The 15,258-nt window shown below is 39.4% G+C and overlaps 1 protein-coding gene across 1 annotated transcript in view; it reads right to left on the bottom strand.

The window, feature by feature from the left end:
• The window catches only part of FBN2 (fibrillin 2), a 230,049-nt gene that overhangs the window by 34,791 nt on the left and 180,000 nt on the right, over window positions 1-15,258 (bottom strand). Inside the window, exons 45-48 of the mRNA XM_056537296.1 lie at window positions 5,984-6,109; window positions 5,191-5,307; window positions 3,731-3,859; window positions 2,709-2,828 (exon numbers count right to left, since the gene is read on the bottom strand). Coding sequence (XP_056393271.1) covers window positions 2,709-2,828; window positions 3,731-3,859; window positions 5,191-5,307; window positions 5,984-6,109 — 492 coding nt within the window. The remainder of the gene's footprint in view (window positions 1-2,708; window positions 2,829-3,730; window positions 3,860-5,190; window positions 5,308-5,983; window positions 6,110-15,258) is intronic.

Here is a 15,258-nt window from a genome sequence, read left to right as displayed (position 1 = left end):
TACCACCCCTCCCATTTGACTCCATCACTGTGTACTGTTTGCTCTATTGACCTCATTGGCCTATAAATGATGGCTGGACACAGTTTGGAAATTCAAGGCAGTTAGGACTGGGAATGCAGTAATTATTTCATAACTCTATGACTATAATATAGCAGTATACAGTACGCTTTAATGGTACTGTGATACAGTAGATATTCTGAAAACAATCCTTTCTTACTTATGATTTTCAATGAATGCAGTGCTATTTAAGTTTTTACCTCAGGCAACTGAAGATAGAAGTCCTGTCATATAACTTCTGCTTTTATAGCTTTCTTACCCTAAGTATGCAGTGAATAACTCAATGAGTATGACTCAAAGTTATAGCTAGACTTTCTATTATCTAGGCATAGCTTCAAGTCTTTCCTCTAGTCCTGTACAGAAACACCTGAGCCAAAAAAGAGACTGACAATTTAACACCCTGTGTGCATTCAGTACCATGCCCAGTCAGTCCACCATCTGCGGTGCTTCTGGACCAAATAATAACTTTCTTCCTGACAATTCATAAGATGAGGGAAGATCTAGAGTTGCCATGTTCAGTTCCTTGCTCGGGTTTCCACTTTACAGTTATATGCCTAGGTTTGGTTAAAAATTAAGAGGAAGGATTTTTTTTTAAATACAATAAAATTCTGGTGGACTTACAGCTTTAATGCTATTTTTAGAAAAAGTAGGACGAAAGGTAGGGTGATCTTTACTAATATAAACGTTAAAACTTCATGTGTGCGAACAAATTAAAGGGGTTTCCAGATATTTATTTTAATTTCAGTGGTGCTTAAGGTGGGGTAAAAACCAATTAACCCTTTCCCTTCCAGGATGTATGGGTATGCCCTAGGGTTGGCAACTTCAGAATAGGAATTTGATATGATCCTGAATCAATAGCCTGCAGCAGCAATTGTTGCTGAAAGGCTACTGACCCTTTAAATTCTGTGATATAAGTCAGTCATGGGACCTAGAGACAGTAAAATACTGGTGCCTGTCCTTTAGCATAGCTGAAAGGGACCACCACAGTGAAATTGTGGGGTGCTGATTAGCTGACATGGCAGCTTTAGGGTCCCTACCTGCCTCTGTGCCAGTTGATTTTCATTCTGTTTCTCCTTGCTGCTTTGGCAGGCTGGAGAAGCACAGTGCTGATAATACTGATTAATGCTGGGCTATAGCCCCTCATTGAACAGTGTTGGAAATCTAAGGATTAAAAGTTATAGTCCCCTATAGTGAAAAAAATTATTTGCAAAATAATATAAAATGTGAGTACCCCCCCCCTCCAAATAAAAGTTTAAATCACACCCTTTTCCCAATTTTCTAATAAAGTAATGTAAAAAAATAAAAAATAAACATATTTGGTATTGCTGTGTGTGGAAATGTCTAAACTATTAACATATAATGTTAATGAAAACTTACAGTCAATGACATAGAATAAAAAAAAGTCCAGAATTGTGGATTTTTTTGGTCACTTCATATACCAGAAATAAAAAGCGATCAAAAAGTGCCATTAAAACAAAAATGGTACCAATAAATACTACTCTACCATCAGGAGCACAATCAAATTAAACATAAAAAGGGACCTCTTGCTGCTGGCTTTACCACACCACTTCCACATTCCACACACCACTGTATTTTTGGTATAAAGAATAGGCCCCTTGTTCTATTTACCAAGCTAAAATCACAGGGGCTTCAACCTCCTTACAGGCTGCATCTTCTCCTCTATAGTCAGGACAAGGAGAAGGGGCAGGGGGAGAGCACAGTGGTGACCTGTAAGTCCATGCAGGGGCAGGGTGATGATGGATCTCTTCATGTGGACTCCTTCAAGTTTTTGTGCATGAAAGGCAAGTGTCTCATTGTGTGTAAATACTGTTTATGTGTGTGGTTGTATAACTGCATGTTCATGTATATATGTTGTTTAGCATGGGGGGTTGATAATTGCCCCAGGTGTAAAATCCTTTGGGGTGTAAAGCCTGCCGATCAAATGATTGTCAAATTTAGTGTCACTATATATTTACAATTAGGGGCCAAGCATACAATTTACACATCGCCATTCAGCACTGTACATGGATAGCAGTGCCAAAATTGATATTTCAAAAATTGTAAATACAAGAGTTTACTTAAAAAATGCATAGAGAGATGACAATTCTGATTTTTTTAAAAATGGGGCAATTTTTGATATTGTTAGATTCAGTGGAATAATTGCTTATTCTATTGCCCATATACCTTACGTATTGATGAAAATCAAAATCTCATTTACTTGGTTCTTGTAAAAACTGTAAGAAGTTTCTGACTGACTCGATTAAATCCAGAGAACACCTTCAGTAGCTTGATGCACTGTTTATAAGTCTATGCTGTGACATCACAATATAAAACAAAATATTTCCTACCAAAATAAATTAGAATTTTAAATACAAGCAGATAACATGTGCTTACAATTTACCAGAATTAAAGTGATGAAACATCAAGTAACTCATACATATTAAATACAAAAAATGTGATCAGTGAATGTGAGTTTGGAATTGCCATTTAGAGTTGTTCTTTGTGGTCTTGTAAAGTTTATTAACATGCCTAGAGAGTTAACCACATGACACGACAGAAATGTAACAGGCAACATCATGATGGTCAAGAATATATGTAAGTCATATCTCGAAAATTCTCTCTATGGAAAGATTTTTATAACATAGTCTTACCTATGCAGGTGTCACCTTGGACTGCATACCCCACAGGACAAATACATCGGAATGAACCCTCCAAATTCTGACAAATTCCAGGAGCACATGATCCAGGATAAGCTACACACTCATTGATGTCTATAAAATAGTAAAATCATCATTACCAGCAATATATTGTATAATCCATTGCTAAATCTATGTGTATAATGTCAAATCGAGAATTGATTGCCTACCAAACTTTTGTATACATGAAATAAGGTATAAATAAACAGCCCCTTATGCATATACATAGAATATTTTATTATAGTGAAAGACAATGTTGAAAAAAAGAGGTTTATGCACCGATTTTTCAGAAATCTGGAAGTCAAGAAATACGGAGAAAAGATGAAGGATTGTTAACGTGTGGAGCCCCTAGGTCAGAGATCTCATTCTCTAGTAAGTTTCCTACAGTAAAATATAAGCATTATTGTCCTCATAAAACTAGTTATGATCTACAATTCACAGCAAGGATGCATTTACACTTTGAAGTTTTGGGGTATTTGTTTAAACTAAAATATCTGCTACTAATAACGTAATAAAAAAATTTTTTTTAACTGTGAATTCAGCCCCAAATAAATAAAAATTCATTTTTTTCAGATGTGATTTTTTTTGATCCAAGTTTAGTATAAACCCACATCAAAAACTAGAATAAATGGTTTGATAGAGAGGTGCTGTAGATGCATTGCATCAGCCAGTATACTTGTACAGACCAATTTATTGTATTAGTATCAGTCAATATTATTACTATCCTTCCCTTTTCCTTATTTATGTAATGGAAATACAGTTATATAAAATGCAATCAAAACAAATCTAACACTTTTATTAACTAAATAAATGAAAACAAATCTTACAATTATGTGAGAGTTACATACGGACTGTAGTGTTGGGAGTGTAGGCCCAGCAACAGTATGCAAACTGAGTTTAACTTATTTATTGATGTCCATTTTTAGCATAGATCTGATAAACTTTAAATAGCAAGAACAAAACCCCTATAGACTTACCAATACAGTTCTTGCCATCCACAGTGAGTTCATATCCTTCATTACACAAACAGATGAAGGAGCCGATATTATTAAGACAACGTCCATTTCTGCACACCTGACCGGGGAAGGAGCTGCATTCATCAATATCTGTGAGAAAAAAGGGAATTAGACAAGTAATGGAGTCTGGACTAGTGACTGGCTGCCTGTACTCTGCTAATGGGTGTGCGGGGAAAACAGTGAAATTGTAAATTCCTTAAGATTTTATTGGGTCACATGGACTGCTATTGGGGGAATTAAAAAAACAGGGTATTGTGTGTTATTTATATATTTCTATAATATTTTACTTAAAACAAATGCAAAAGTTTGGCTCTAATTGATTCCACAATTGTCTATACTTTACTGCTGCCACCTAGAGCTTTAACTAAGCCAATATTTGCAAGGACATACAGCTACCAGATGATAATAGTTTTTTTTTTTTTTTAATAATCAAAGGGGTGTAAGTTTAAAAAACAGTTTATAGCCTTTTCTGAGTTATTAAGGGGACAAATGGTCCACGATTCAGTAAGTGAGGGGTTACAAATAGATACTCTCCTTCTAAGCTGCACTGTCCTGCAATACTTAGAAAGCCAATTGTTTGAATGGGCACTGTGCAATGCTTGATTTCCCCTAGTGGTGGCGCTGCAGTGCAAACAAACACTTCCAGATTTCCCCATACATGACAGCTGACTGCTGAAGAGTTCACACAGGGGAATCCCTTGTGATCAACTTAATGACCCATCTATCAAGGGATTGTCCAAAGTGGAGAACCCATTTAAGGGCCCATGCACACTTTATTTTATATTGAACTGTACTAAAGCCTCCAGGTGTTCATGTGCCCTTTACTGTATTTCGTTATACCAACATTGTCATATTACATGAAGGTTCTGTTAGATTCTATCTAAATAATAACTTAAAAAAGTGTGTTGCTTCAATAACATCTGTACATATGGATGTACTCTATTGCATGGATCCTGTACAGGACCCATGCACTGCCATATAGGCTGCATACACAGGGCTCTGCCATATGCATCAACCCTTAGATACATACATAAAATATAAAGTAAAAATATATGACGCAAAGTGTTATAAACTAAAAAAAACTGTAGGATACTGTTGTTAATACAGTGTTTAAAAGAACTTTCGTTTGATAACATAAGCAAATAAAATAGGTGTGGAGGCAGTGGTCAGCTGTAATGTTTGCGGTTGATGATCAGCTGGAAACACCCTGGTTTAGAAACACTGCTTTAAGAGCAAAAAACTATATCAATATTGTTCCTTTTGGCCTCATAATATTTTTCTCCCAAAATCCCAGCCCGATTATAACAACACATCATTTATGTTCCTCATAGAGCCATATCACTTGCTAACTTTATCCACGTGAAAATCCATCAGGACGCCATTAACGCCACTCAGACACATCGGTGTAATAAAGAACTTACCCATGCAGTCATTATTATGAGTAAGCTCAAATCCAGGATAGCAGAGACAGTTATATGATCCCACTGTGTTTTTACAAGTTCCGTTTCCACATGGCTGGCGCTCACATTCATCAATATCTGCCAAAGAGATACATATGAAACAGGAGGAAACATTCTTCCTACTGTGGTTAAAGTTTCTTGACAGCTGGATATTTCCCCCCCCCAAATACTGGTTGGCTAACATGAAAGGAGTTGTAGCCCAACAATAACTGACTCCTGAAACTTGTCTACTGTACTAGACTGCCAGAGGATGCACTAAAAATCTCAGCAGTCACGTTTGCATGTTTATCGCTTAACGTATAGTATGTTTCAGGAGTAAGAACTAACAGGTTTCGGCTAACTCAGCCTTACTCATCTAGAACTAAAATTGAGTAAGCCGAAACGCAGTAGATCTTATTCTTGTACCCTTGTTTTGGATGCTGCTTTAAACGCATAATAAACCATATAATGTGCAAGAACAGAGTTGTGCTGGCTTTTTGTAGGTGTGCTTGTACATTCCATTAAGCATGATATACTTTTTATTTTTTTTTTAAACATGTTACACTACGTATAATGTATATTACTAAGTGCCATCTGTCATAATTATATATAAGATGTGTGTGGGGGGGGGGGGGGGGTCCAACAATGTATACCATTGATGGACATTGCAATATGCAGTGTAAAAACATCCTTATCTATACAACATGGAGGACAATGTAATTTTTCATACTCTATTTTGCCCAGCAATATTATTAAAAAGTAAATAGAAAAATACCCATGCACATTGTTCGATCTGGTGAGGCCTTAAAACCATTGTTGCAAATGCAGCGATAACTGCCCAGTGTGTCCTCGCATGTGCCATGGCTGCAAACATTGGGAATTTCCAGGCATTCATTGCGATCTGCAGAGAATGGGTTCACATCAAAAACACATGTTAAAAAAAAAAACAATGGGATACTGATTCACCCCTCAGGGTTACATGAGCTAATGGAAATGTACATTCCCTATGCAAGTACATCAATTGAATATGGGCTTTGTAATGAACACTTCCTACCTGAACTATATCATGAGCTCCAGCCTGAGATTTATTATGTCAGTATGGATTTTTTTTTTTTACTATTATACAAAACATTGAGTACGTGCATTTACACTGTGACTGGCATTTGTCATGGAAAGAGAGTTACAAGTGCCTATGGCAAGAATGAACACTATATAGAAAACATATTTTATCTGAGTAATTTAAGGGTTCTCCACCCCTAGACATCTTATCCCCTATCCAAATGATAGAGGATAAGATGCCTGATCGCGGGGTCTATAGACTTGCATTGAGGGGACATGGCCATGATGTCCCAAGCAGCGCGTGACCGTGATGTCACAAGCCATCATCCCGCATCGCTAGTCATCTGGCACGGAGCAAAGTTTGCTCCGTGCACGGGATGTCGGGGGTTCCGCAGCCAAGATCACGGAGGTCCGCAGCAGTAGGACCACGCAATCAGACATATATATATTCAAAGTTTAACCCCTTTACTCAATAGCCTGCTTTGACCTTAATGGCCAAGATATATTTTCTAAATCTGACATACGTCCACTCATTTGCTAATAACTTTGGAATGCTTTTACTTATAAAAGCGATTTTGAGATATTTTTTTTTGCGACATATTGTACTTTACATTAGCAGTACATGTTGATATGTTTAGTGGTTTTTGTAAAAAATCCAAAATTCTGCAAAAACAATTAAAAATCAGCATTTTTGTAGACTTTACATTTTCTACTCGTACGATAAATAGTCATGCCGCACCAAATTAATGATTAATTCACATCTAAAATATGTCTACTTTATGTTCCCATCATTTGGTAAACATTCTTTTACTTTTTTAGAATGTTAGAAGGTTTCTAAGTTTAGCAGCAATTTTCCAGATTTTCAAGAAAATTTTAAAATCTTATTTATCAGGTACCAGTTCAGTTCTGAAGTGGAATTGAGGGGCCTGTATGTTAGATCCCCTCATAAATCACCCCATACAAACTCCACCCCTTAAAGTAGTCAGAATTACATTAAAGAAGTTTAATGCCCTTTAGGTGTTTCACAGAAATTAAAGCAAAGTGGAGGCTGAATTTAAAAATTAAATTTTTTTGTAGATTTTTCATTTTAATCTTTTTTTTTTCTGTAACACAGTAGGTGTTGACAAAGAAATAAAACTCAAGATTTATTCTCTAAATTCTGACGTATTTAGAAATATCCCATATGTGGCCTTTATGCGCTACGTGTCTCTCACACAGGTCTCAGACATGAAGGAGTGCTGTGTGGATTTTGGGGCATCCTTTTAGTTTAGGATATTTTAATGAAATCATATAAAGTCGCATAGGCCAAGTTAGGGAGACAAGTTGACGCTTTCATTAGTACCATTCTGGGGTACATTTGACACTCTGATCGTTTTTTATTTTATTTTTTATGAGGTGGTACACAAAAAAATCCAATTTTGCGGTTGTTTTTATAGAAAAAATTTAGGCCGTTCGTCATGCGGTATAAATGACATGTTAACTTTATTCTGAAGGTTGATATGGTTATGGCGATACCAAATTTCTATACTTTTTTATATTTTAGTTAATTTATAGCATAAAAACTATTTTTGAAAAAAAAATCACGTTTGTAAGTCGCCGTATTCCGTGAGCCATAACTTTTTTATTTTTTCACTGATGCAACTGTGTGAGGACTGCTTTTTTGTGGGACATGAATCTTTTTGGGGGGACCATTTTTGGGTGTGTATTGAGGTGTATTATATATATATATATATATATATATATATATATATATATATATATATATATATATAGAGCAATAGGAAAAATGAACAGCACGCCCAAACTTGAAAAAGTTAGCAAAAATTGCAAACAAAATCTTGATGGTGCACGCAGATATTGGAGCCTTGGTTAGGGGCTCACCGTTGACACAACCAGAAAAAAGAGAAGTCCGCAGCACACAAGATAAAGTGTAAAAAAATTTAGTGATTTATTCCATATCAAAAAGTGTTTTCACAGCAAGCGACGTTTCGACTAGGCCCCCCTCCCACTGCTTGAAAAAGACTGGGGGAGCCTAGTCGAAACGTCGCTTGCGGTGAAAACACTTTTTGATATGGAATAAATCACAAGATTTTTTCACTTTGTGTGCTGCGGACTTCTCTTTTCTCTCTCTCTCTCTCTCTCTCTCTCTCTCTCTAAATATATATATATATATATATATATAATATATATATATATATATATATATATATATATATAACAAAAAAAAAGGAATATACTGCAGCACATGGAGCAAAGTGAAAAAAATCTTCAAGTGGTTTATTCCATAAAAAACAGGGTGAATTCACAGCAAGTAGCAACATTACGACTAGACTCCTCTAGTCATTATCAAGCATCAAGATAATGACTAGAGGAGTCTAGTCGAAACGTCGCTACTTGCTGTGAATTCACCCTGTTTTTTATGGAATAAACCATAATTTTTTTCACTTTACTCCGTGTGCTGCAGTATATTCCTTTTTTTTGTTGTACAAATGGTGGGCCTTTGACCACAGCCCCAGAAACTGCTTTGCACCAAATACGCTGCTATTAGAGTGTGCTGCTCTCTTCTACACACACACACACACATATATATATATATATATATATATATATACATATATAAATATAAAATTTATTTCAATTTTTTTTCACATTTTTTATAAAATTTTTCTAATTCTTAAAAAAATCACATTTTTATTTAACTTTTTAAATATTTTATATCCTTTTTTCACTTTTTTCACTTTTTTTTTACTATTATACATAGAGATGAGTGAATCGAAGCTGACGAATCCTAATTTGATACGAATTTCATGAAAAATACGATTTGCAACAAATGTGAATATCGCCGTGAATTGCTTCATTAAACTCCATTTAGTGCGGTCCAGGCTCCAGGGCATCTAAAATGGCAGATCCATATGTGAGGACATAGGGCAAGGAACTCTGGGAAGACAGGAACGAGGGTAGGTGGGATGATCCTGAATCACATGCAGGATGCAGCCTATCAGCATTCAGTCACCCCTGTGATGTCACAGCCCTATATAATCTGCAGCCATATTACGGCTTGTCACTTTATCCTTTCACTGCAGAGAGACAGGACAGTGCTGTGTGTTACACAGACAAGCTTTTTACAGCAGCATTTCCCTTCATAGTCACGTCAGCATTCTGGTGGACAGAGAGCAGTGCATTTTTCACACAAAATAATTTTTACTGCAGTGATTAACCTCCCAGTCCCTTTCTTCAGCATTGTATTACAGAGAGGGGCAGATAGCTGTGTGTTGCCTCATACATTCCAACAAGCTGCCTCAACTTCATAAACCTTAGCAGAGAAGGCAGGATAAGGGATAAGATGCCTGATTGCGGAGGTCCCGCCGCTGGGGACCCCCGTGATCTTGCACACAGCACCCCAGTTAAAATCAGTCTCCGGAGCATGTTCACTCCGGGTCTGATTACCGGCGACCATGGGGCAGGCGGCGTGTGACGTCACGCCTCTGCCCCCGTGTGACGTCATGATCCGCCCCTCGATGCAAGCCTATGGGAGGGGGCGTGACAGCTGTTGTTTTTAATAGCGATTCACCGCGAATAAATTTGGTTAATCGGCCAAGTCGAATTTTTCAAAAGCTTGCTCATCTCTAATTAATTATACACATAATTCAATGGAGTACACATGTGTACTCCATTGAATTATGCCTATGTCTGTCATAGACATAGGATAGATCAGTCACTACCTTAGGTATAGACTGATCTGTTGCCATGACAACAGAGGCCACTGTCAGGCCTACGGTTGCCATGGCAACCATTGGCCCTCTGCTTTCACTTTGCAGAGTGCCGATCAGTGACAGAGGGAGCTCCCTTCCTCTGTTACCCTAATAGACGCTGCGGTCACAGTGAATGCGTTGTCTACAGGGTTAACTCAGGATTAGAGCGAGTGCTGCGGGTGGCCTCCCCAATGGGAGCCCCTTCACCACCGATTGCTTCACTGTGTGAAGCGACGGAGCAGAGGGGGAAGGAGGAGACCCCTGCCAGATCCCTGCTATTGATCCATCTGTACTGACGGACCAATAGCAGTGGTTACTGGCCGGGGACCGCTGCGACTGGTCCCTGGCCAGCTTCAGGGAGGCTCGGCTGTGCAGCACAGCCATGCTCAATAAACTGTCACACTGACCGGCGGCACTGTGATAGTTTATTTCCATCAGGTACATGTACTTTAAAGGGAAGTCACCGCTAATCATCAGGTACCTTGATTTTGAGTAAACGGGTTAAGTGCCAATTTAACCCCTTAAGGACACATGACGTTCTCATACGTCTCCATTTCCGAGTCCTTAAGGACACATGACGTATGAGAACGTCATGTGTTTTACTGGCCCCCCGCAACCATCTGGAGCGGAGCCGGTGCCCGATGCCTGCTGAAATCGTTCAGCAGGCATCGGGACATATCGCCCAGGAGGGTCATTATGAACCCCCATGTCGGCGATGGCCGCAGATCGCTGGACAATTCAGTCCAGTGATCTGCGGCGGATTCCGGGTCAATCGGGTCTCCAGTGACCCGGTGACCCAGAATTATTGGCAGACCCAGCAGGGTTGAGGTGGCACTGGTGCCACCTCACGATCGCCCTGATTCGTCGGCTGGATTACCGGCAGACCAATCAGGGCGCCTGCTGCGGGTGTCACTCCCGCAACCCGCTCCGCCCCTCTTCCGGAGGACGTGAGCGGGTGCGGGACGTGCACCCCAGGTGCTGGGGACCCCGATCCCCGGCGTCAATGTTGGGATCGGGGCCCCAGGAGCAGCGGCGGCGGGGGCGACGACGAGGGACTGACCTGTGCGGCGAGGATCGTTGGAGGTGAGTGACAGCCTCCTGCTGTTGCTTAGCAACAGCTCCCAGCATGCAAATAGGGCATCCTGGGAGTTGTAGTTTTGCAACAGCTGGAGGCACATTCTTTCTATGGAAAAGTGTACCTTCAGCTGTTGTACAACTACAACTTCCAGCTTGCACAATCAGCTAAAGTGCATGCTGGGAGTTGTAGTGGTGCATCTGGTGGTTGCATAACTACAACTCCCAGCATGCCCGTTGGCTGTCGGTGACTGCTGAGAGTTGTAGTTTTGCAACAGCTGAAGGCACACTGAGTTAAGTAGCAAACCAGTGTGTCTCCAGCTGTTGCATAACTACAATCCCCAGCATCCCCAGCCAAAGTAGTATGCCTCCAGCTGTTGCATAACTACAACACCCAGCATGCCCTTCCGCTGTCCGTACATGCTGGGGGTTGTAGCTTTTGCAACAGCTGAAGGCACACTGGTTGCAAAACACTGAGTTTGTTACCAAACTCGGTGTTTCACAACCAGTGTGCCTCCAGCTGTTGCAAAACTACAACTCCCAGCATGCACTGATAGACCGTACATGCTGGGAGTTGTAGTTTTGCAACAGCTGGATGTCCCCCCCCCCCCGCCATGTGAATGTACAGGGTACACTCACATGGGCGGAGGATTACAGTAAGTATCCGGCTGCAAGTTTGAGGTGCGGCAAAATTTCTGCCGCAGCTCAAACTGCCAGCGAGAAACTACTGTGAACCCCCCGCCCGTGCGACTGTACCCTAAAAACACTACACTACACTAACACACAATAAAATAAAAAGTAAAAAACACTACATATACACATACCCCTACACAGCCCCCCTCCCCAATAAAAATGAAAAACGTCTGGTATGCCACTGTTTCCAAAACGGAGCCTCCAGCTGTTGCAAAACAACTACTCCCAGTATTGCCAGATAGCCGTTGACTGTCTAGGCATGCTGGGAGTTTTACAACAGCTGGAGGCACCCTGTTTGGGAATCACTGGCGTAGAATACCCCTATGTCCACCCCTATGCAAGTCCCTAATTTAGGCCTCAAATGCGCATGGCGCTCTCACTTTGGAGCCCTGTCGTATTTCAAGGCAACAGTTTAGGGCCACATATGGGGTATCGCCGTACTCGGGAGAAATTGCCTAACAAATTTTGGGGGGTATTTTCTGCTATTACCCTTTTAAAAAATGTAACATTTTTGGGAAAACAAGCATTTTAGGTTAAAAAAATATATATTTTTTTACATATGCAAAATTCGTGAAACACCTGTAGGGTATTAAGGTTCACATTACCCCTTGTTACGTTCCCCGAGGGGTCTAGTTTCCAAAATGGTATGCCATGTGTTTTTTTTTGCTGTTCTGGCACCATAGGGGCTTCCTAAATGCGGCATGCCCCCAGAGCAAAATTTGCTTTCAAAAAGCCAAATGTTACACCTTCTCTTCTGAGACCTGTAGTGCGCCAGCAGAGCACTTTTCACCCCCATATGGGGTGTTTTCTGAATCGGGAGCAATTGGGCTTCAAATTTTGGGGGGTATTTTCCGCTATTACCCTTTTTAAAAATGTAAACATTTTGGGAAAACAAGCATTTTAGGTAAAAAAATGTTTTATTTTTTACATATGCAAAAGTCGTGAAACACCTGTAGGGCATTAAGGTTCACTTTACCGCTTGTTACGTTCCCCGAGGGGTCTAGTTTCCAAAATGGTATGCCATGTGTTTTTTTTTTTGCTGTTCTGGCACCATAGGGGCTTCCTAAATGTGGCATGCCCCCAGAGCAAAATTTGCTTTCAAAAAGCCAAATGTGACTCCTTCTCTTCTGAGACCTGTAGTGCGCCAGCAGAGCACTTTTCACCCCCATGCGAAGTGTTTTCTGTATCGGGGGAAATTGGGCTTCAAATTTTGGGGGGTATTTTCTGCTATTACCCTTTTTAAAAATGTAAAATTTTTGGGAAACCAAGCATTTTAGGTAAAAAATATATATATTTTTTTTACATATGCAAAAGTCGTGAATCACCTGTAGGGTATTAAGGTTCACTTTACCCCTTGTTACGTTCCCTGAGGGGGCTAGTTTCCAAAATGGTATGCCATGTGTTTTTTTTTGCTGTCCTGGCTTCCTAAATGCGGCATGCCCCCCAAAAACCATTTGTCGCTCCTTCCCTTCTGAGCCCTCTACTGCGCCCGCCGAACAATTAACATAGACATATGAGGTATGTGCTTACTCGAGAGAAATTGGGTTTCAAATACAAGTAAAAATTTTCTCCTTTTTACCCCTTGCAAAAATTCAAAAATTGGGTCTACAAGAACATGCAAGTGTAAAAAATGAAGATTTTGAATTTTCTCCTTCACTTTGCTGCTATTCCTGTGAAACACCTAAAGGGTTAATACACTTACTGAATATCATTTTGAATACTTTGGGGGGTGTAGTTTTTATAATGGGGTCTTTTATGGGGTATTTCTAATATGAAGACCCTTCAAATCCACTTCAAAACTGAACTGGTCCCTGAAAAATAGTGAGTTTGAAAATTTTGTGAAAAATTTCAAAATTGCTGCTGAACTTTGAAGCCCTCTGGTGTCTTCCAAAAGTAAAAACTCATAAATTTTATGATGCAAACATAAAGTAGACATATTGTATATGTGAACCCCAAAAAAATATATTTTGAATATCCATTTTCCTTACAAGCAGAGAGCTTCAAAGTAAGAAAAATGCAAAATTTAAATTTTTTTTCATCAAATTTTGGGATTTTTCACCAAGAAAGGATGCAAGTTACCATAAAATTTTACCACTAAGTTAAAGTAGAATATGTCACGAAAAAACAATGTCGGAATCAGAATGATAACTAGAAGCATTCCAGAGTTATTAATGTTTAAAGTGACAGTGGTCAGAATTTCAAAAAACGCTCCGGTCCTTAAGGTATAAAATGGCCTGGTCCTTAAGGGGTTAAGATGCATAAAACTGTTGCCAGGTGGTATAAACAGCGCCACAGCACAACAGAAGCACAGAAAAGCACCAGATTTTCAAACTAATGTGCACCACATTTTACAATGCATTCCAATTTTTTTTGGGTGCAGACAAAGTGGCGCAAGAAACAACCATTTGTGAATATTTCCCACAATGAGTTCCAGTATTTGCTTAAAAAACAATCTAGCACTTTCATATGCTAATCTAGCACTTTCTAATGCTAGTGAGTGTTAACAGCCTTAAAAATCAGCACAGGTGCCAGTTGATAAGAGTATCTGAGTATCTACAAAGCAATGATCTTGTGATTTATCAAAGTCTTTGAGCATCTTCCGGTTTATTTTTCATATTCAAAGTGTCACTGTCACTTTAAATAGCTCTACAAAAGAAAAGTTGAACCAATAAAAAGTATAGCATCTATTCCAAACAAGGAATAGATGTGGGACATATTATTGGAACTTTATTATTAAAAATACAGAAAAATGCAAAAGACATAATAAATAAAAACACTTAGGTTCAAAAAATGTAGCTCTATTGAAAATTTTTAAGTGTTGTTATCTAATCTGTCCTTTGCCATTCTTCTGTATTCTTCTTTTTTTCATCATAAAGTTACAATTTTATATGTCACACTTTTATTCCTTGGATGTGCTATACTTTTTAATGTTTCAACTTTTTTTTTGGAGTTCTAATTTGCATTTTTGGAAACACTTTGTTGGGTTGAGCCTTCCTCTCGTGGGCTCACTGCCTTTTAGGTCTCGTTGCAGAGGATGTATCAAATAGCTAGAGTCATGGTGACAAATTTGGCATGTCATTAGATTGTCTATTTTAACTTTGTGCGAGTATTAGCACTGATAAATTTGGAATTCTTCCTTTTGGTATCATGTATCCCTAAAGAGGTACTCTGCTGCTAGGCATTTTATCCCTTATCCAAAGAGATGACATGTCTGATCTCAGAGGTCAGGCCGCTGGGGACCCCCACGACCTGCGCCGTGACACAGCTGCTATGCCCCCTCCATTCATGTCTATGGGAGGAGGTGTGACGTCTATGTAATAGCCGTTACGCCCCCCCCCTCCCATGGACATGAATGGAGTAGGCATGGCATGATGTCCCAATCACAGAAGCCCCAGGCTTCTGTTACCGTAAGACCGCAGCTCCGGCACGGAAATCAGACATGTTATTCCCTATTCTTTGGTTAGGGGATAAC

Source organism: Hyla sarda, chromosome 1 (assembly GCF_029499605.1).
Source record: "Hyla sarda isolate aHylSar1 chromosome 1, aHylSar1.hap1, whole genome shotgun sequence".
Taxonomy (NCBI): domain Eukaryota; kingdom Metazoa; phylum Chordata; class Amphibia; order Anura; family Hylidae; genus Hyla; species Hyla sarda.
Note: the sequence above shows the minus strand (reverse complement) of the source record. Positions and strands in the feature narration are given on the sequence as shown.